This window comes from Dysidea avara, chromosome 13 (genome assembly GCF_963678975.1).
Source record: "Dysidea avara chromosome 13, odDysAvar1.4, whole genome shotgun sequence".
NCBI lineage: Eukaryota > Metazoa > Porifera > Demospongiae > Dictyoceratida > Dysideidae > Dysidea > Dysidea avara.
Genome location: NC_089284.1, coordinates 6344309 through 6350510, shown reverse-complemented (window position 1 = coordinate 6350510; position 6202 = coordinate 6344309). Strand labels below are relative to the sequence as shown.

The following is a 6202-nucleotide window of genomic DNA, read 5'->3' as shown; positions in this document are numbered from 1 at the left end:
TATACATGTACCAAATGGCAATTGTGTGTAGAATAGCTGCAGTGGAATCATATAGTTAAGTTTGCATAACCTGGTTACAATGATTAAGACCTGTACACATGCACATTACCCAACCTCTTAAAGACATGTACATTTTCAGGGAAAGTTACACCTGTAAGGTCCCAGTGTTGTCACGATCTCAACTAACAAAGGGCATTGTATAATTACACAAATGGAAATTGATCAACTTACAATCTACATGGCATTTATTCTATTGCTCATCATCCTCATCTGAATGTGGGTAGATAGATAGATCACCCATCACAGTGACAGTTTAACTGTTGATGCAATTGCCTCAACAGTTAAACAGCAGAACTGTTGAGGCAATTGTATCAATGAAACAACTATATATGTGGCACCCATGCATTCAGTACTCCATTCTATAACCCTGGACATTTACAGCCCATAGGTATATGTTAATGGTTCAAGTATGCAGAACATTATATAATTTTGTATCTATTTATAAGTGAGAAATTGGTATGGCTAAAAATGATAATTTCAAATTCCCCAATTGAGAACTTTTAGTTGTACAGAATTAAGTCAGGGGTTGCAACCCCGTGCAGAAGCTATATGCAAAAATTTACAGCTACAAGTCCTATAGCTGAGTGCGCTAGCCAAAACCTGTTCAACTTACCAATCAGCTCCTGCCCTAGGTTTTAGCACCATTATATAGCACACTAAGGCTGTACCATGTCCCACAGGTGAAGGTGTGGACACTCGAGGTCCCACCTGGACCTTCACCTGCTGTGTGAGACATGCATGGACATGCAGTTGGCATTTGCTTCCCATGCAGTTAATACCATTGTATTGATATCACAGCTAGGTGGCCCAGTTGACACCAAGCCACCAGGTACCCATTGAGCAATGTGAGTAGTTTCTTGCTCAAGGAAACAACAACACCAATTTGGCATATAACCAAGCATTGAACTGCATGGGACCCCTTCAATTATCAAGCCGATGACGCTCTAGCCACTTGGCTATGCTGCCTTACTACACACATGCACATACACACACACACACACACACACACACACACACACACACACACACACACACACACACACACACACACACACACACACACACACACACACACACACACACACACACACACACACACACTAGGGTTGGGAGATATGACGGTAACAAGGCGATATTACAGCTGGAAATAACCGATACCGTCTTGTTTTTGAAAAACTGCCATACCAGTATAAATGATTATTGCAATATCATAGCATATCATAGCGGGAATACAGCTGCAACTACACATGCACTTACACGTGTTAACAATGCCATATTGTACTTGTCAATCAGTATTTCAGCCTCCTTGTACTAGCAAAACAAGCCTAACCCATGCACTACTACACGAAGCAACCCACTAATTCAGGGGAGGTGGAGCAGGCCAAAGAGTGAGGGGGCCAGGCCAGCTGTAAGTTGAAGACCAAAAAAAAAAAGGGTCACAGCCTCTTGACAATAGCTGCTCTCCACCAATTATACTGTGACTGCTCTATTAGAGTATCCAGATCCTGACTGTTCTATTAGAGTATCTCGATCTTTTCTTGCAAATAGTGTGCATAAAAGTGTGTGTGTGGGGGGGGCATGGCCCCCCGTCTCCACCGCCTATGCACTAATTATTAGAATACACACAAGGCACGTGTACCGGATGCAACACTATTGTGATTGTGGCTCGGATTGTGGGATGAAAATTCTGGCCTCACCTTAGTAAATTATCTGCTAGCTATATACATAGGAACTATGCCTCCTTTCAAACTTTATATGCACTCCATGGCATCTCTAGAAGTTAGGCTGGTTTTCCAAACTCCATACAGTTGTGGTAGCTAGTAAACAAAGTTCAACCATGCAAATATATGATGTGTAAACTGCTTTGAGTGTACTTGCTATAGTTCATTTCAATACCGTGATATTTACAGTAATCGTGATAATAAGCCCCCAATGCAGTCCACAACATATAACCTGCACATGCACGCACGCACACGCAAACACACCGGCAAATACACACCTGCACTTTCCGGTGTGTATGTGTGCGTGTTATTATTATTATTATTGGTAATACTGTGCAGACCTTTATTAGAGTATAGTGCACAGGTCACAACATACATACAAGTATACAAATTAAATAATTGCTAGTTTTTGTTTGAACTGATCAATATCACTGGAGTCAATTACATTTTGGGGTAGATCATTCCAGATTTTGATTGCCGAAGGGAAAAAGGAGTACATATAAGAATCAATTCGTGTCATTGGTTGCATAAATCTCATATTATGACCTCTGGTACTATGTACAGTGGATATGGGTGTCAGAAACTGATTTACTGGGATGTCAACAAGGTGGTTAATTATTTTAAACATCGTTATGGCTTTCAATTCATCTCTACATCATGCAAGTGTTGGCCAATTAAGGTCTGTAAGCATTTGCGTGACACTAGTGTTGTGTGTGTGTACACAACACACAGAAAACTGGCTTGCTCGTGGGACTAGGCTAACTTGCAGCATAGATAAAATATCTATGCCTGAACGCAGCAGTTCAGGGAAGAAAAAAAATCTCACACTGTCACCTAGATTCCACACACACACACACACACACACACACACACACACACACACACACACACACACACACACACACACACACACACACACACACACACACACACACACACACACACACCACACACACACCACACACACACACACACACACACACACACACACACACACACACACAACACACAACATACACACACTCACACTCGAGTCACACTCACACACACACTCACACATGCACGCACACACGCACACACAAACCGTTTGGCACGAAGTAGCTACCTTCTTTAAACTGGACTGAGCTACCCAGCCTATCTCTCCTCACGGACATAGCAAATGCAATCGATACATGCGCAGCGTAACACTGCTACCGCTACCCTAAGTTGTTGCGCATGCGCATTTAGAACGGTAGGTGAGAAAGCGGTAACCGTGTAGGTTACCACAGTAACAGGCGGCTCGAGCAGCGTAACTATGGAGTCTGACAGTCAGTTTATATGGCATACTTAGTGTAACAGTATATTGAAAACTAAGGAGAGGTAGGGAGTAATTTATAGCATGTCGATTAATAATAGACTATTGTCTTTGCAATTTACTTGCTTTAGCACTAGCTACAATGACGGAGCCGAAAGTGACGTCCGGCGGCGTTGTATTGGGCAAGGTCTCCGTCACTCGTAAACATGCACGCAGAGGACAGGATACAGAGAAAAAGTCGCGTGTGCAAACATTAGTCACAGGCACCGACATCAAAGACAAGCAGGTATTTAAACGTAACTATGGAGATACCTAGTGTGATAATTGAACAAGAATTTCAACACCGCAAATTGAGCAATGTACGTCATTTGCTCTTACGGCTAGGGGTGTTTTATAAGGGCTAGTCTTATACTTTTCCCTACAGCCTACTTTAATGATACACATTATGCAATTATGGCAATTGGAAACATAGCATTGCAGGTGAATAGCTAGTAATTTATTGAGTTTGAGTGTTAAATAAAGGGGAGAGAGTAGAACTTAAATGCTATCACTGTACAATAAAACTTTTGCACTTTACTATATACGTGCATCATCCCAGACACAAGGGTATGCATTCAATGATTCAAACACAGCAAGCAAAGATAAATGGCTGATAACTATAACTCTGTGAGAACCATGCCTGAAATTGAAGCTTAAACATAGTTACTACCTTGTGGAAGTGGTATATGGCAATTGTCACTATTTTCCAGATTAATACCAATGGACTTGATATGATGCTTTGCAGGGGACAGGTTGGTTTTGAAATGGACTGTCTGAAGTGCTTCCCTTGATTACTAGTTTTGAGATAGAAAATGATGCACATACAAAGTACTACTGTAACATGCACTGAGTGTGCTATGACTAGCTGAAACCTACACATTGCTATTTATTCAGCTTAGAGATCATGGTACTGTAAACCAATATACAACTGGCTAAGTTTCACTTCAATAACATACGGATTGCTGAATTCAGTCTTTACACCATCCTTAATCCCTTTAGTCGTAAAGCTTTTTCTAAACATTATTGTTAGTTCTCCTCTTGGCAGTCAGTAATCAACGGAGTAACTTTGGACATCCTGTACTCTGACACATTTGAGACATCATGTGTCTGCCCTATTGTGTGTACAAATAGACTTATCAACTACCGTATAGAAGGAAACTTTAGCAGGGGAAAATTTTGGTGATTTGCTATATACGAATTCGTCAAAGTTTAACCTGCCAATTACTTGTGGTGCCTCAGATTAGCATCTTTATAGCTAAACACTGAGCTTGAATTTGCCAAAGTTTATTTTGCCAAGTGCAATTTAACTTGCTATTCACCAGGGTTTACCCTCACTAAAGTTTCCCTCTAGTCTATATGGTATTGAGTAGATTGTGCTACTAATTTTGCTTGTAGACCTCCACTATTTTCACTAGGCATTATGTGCACAGTACTGGCTCTGACAATCTAATGTAGCACCCACATTTTCCCACAATTTACATACATGAGTTGCACATGTAGTGCACAGTTTTCTTTATTAGCTTGACAATTAGGCTAGCCATGCTTTTATGAACTATATAGTAATCCACCAATACAGCAAAAAGAGTCAGTGATGCATTTGACCAATACAGATGCAAATAACAACCTTGTACGTACAATACTATAGTTGTCTATTTTTTACTTAATAACTCTTGTTACACAGGCTAGCTGCCAAAGTGTTTAAGGTGGCGCATGGCTCTCGACAAGTGTTTAATAGAGTGAGGCTTTGCAAAATTCATATTTAAATTTCGACATACAGATTGTTATTGTTATTAGAGCTTTATAGTGACCAGCACTGAAGGTCTACAGATGGTACTTTTACCATGAAAACATAGTTTTCCAGTACAAAACCATTGATAGTTAACCTCTGACATTATTGGTTATCAGCAAGGATTACATAAATTGTGTTCTTAGGATATTCCATTGTAATAACTAGAATATCACTATAGTTTTGTTATGCAAACAGGAATCGTTTGAGTTTTGTGTTGTGGCTGGGTTGATTGCAGAGGTCCTTCTCCTATAATGTTATAGTGTTCTTTGTTTGTAATGACCACTTCACTATTTTCAGTAATCGATAGTTGGGTTCAGACGGTGCCATTCTTTCCGTTCTAATGCGGTACGCTTGGTTTCACAATGTACAAGTATAAGGAAAAGTTAAGAACTTTAATTTCAATTAGGGATCATAGAAATAAAAAGTAGCAAAACAAGGGAGGTCACCTACACCTGAAGATATACTAGTGGACTTTTAATCCCTATAATCCCTAATCAAACTTAAAATTCTTAACTTGTAGTGTGTTAATATAATTATTGGTATCAGAGCTATACACGTGCTAAATACAGTAACCAATACCAATTGTATAATCATACATAATGGATCACATTTTGTATTAAGGCAAGAGCAGATATGAAAATCTGCAACTGTCCAGGTGCATGCCCTATGAGAATTAACCCGTTTGACTGCTCTATTAGAACATATTGATGATATGGCTTATGAAATGACCACAGAGTTTTAACGTGAATAGCTTAACATTAAAACTGGATATATCAATTTGGCTACTCTATCCACCTGACTGTTATATTAGAGTGTTTTGGGTCAAGTCTGTCCAACTCACCATGCAGATTCATCACCTACCATAGTAAAATGCTGGATCTATCCTTTGTGTTATGTAAACTTATTAATCTTTTGTTTTCATTTCCAACAGTAGTCTCCAGACCCTCTACAGAGAGCTATATAAGAGCATAATACCAAACTATACATATGGTTATTGGTGTGTTAGAGTAGAAAAGTAAATATAACTATTTTGTGTTCTTGATTTATTGCTATTCACTTCAATTTGTGAGGTTGTCTAACTGTCTATACCATACCATTGTGTACACCAAACTATGTCTAATAGTTGATGTCTGACAGTTTGTATTATTAACTTTTTATTAGCAAAAGATGAGAGAAGAAAGTGAAGCAAAGAGACTAGCAATGGACAGTAGGCATCACTTCATCATTTCCATTATTGCAGACAAGCTTGAGATGAATTCTTCTGAGGTTGAGGAACACTTGTTAGAAGGGCATCAGGTA

General features: G+C 39.4%; 1 protein-coding gene across 1 annotated transcript in view; it reads left to right on the top strand.

Moving 5' to 3' along the window:
- The first annotated feature begins 3261 nt into the window (after positions 1-3261).
- LOC136242738 (dynein axonemal heavy chain 5-like) overlaps positions 3262-6202 on the top strand; it is a 34035-nt gene continuing 31094 nt past the window's right edge. Inside the window, exons 1-2 of the mRNA XM_066034193.1 lie at positions 3262-3361; positions 6065-6199. Of these exons, the coding sequence (XP_065890265.1) occupies positions 6071-6199 (129 nt within the window). The 5' untranslated portion in view covers positions 3262-3361; positions 6065-6070. The remainder of the gene's footprint in view (positions 3362-6064; positions 6200-6202) is intronic.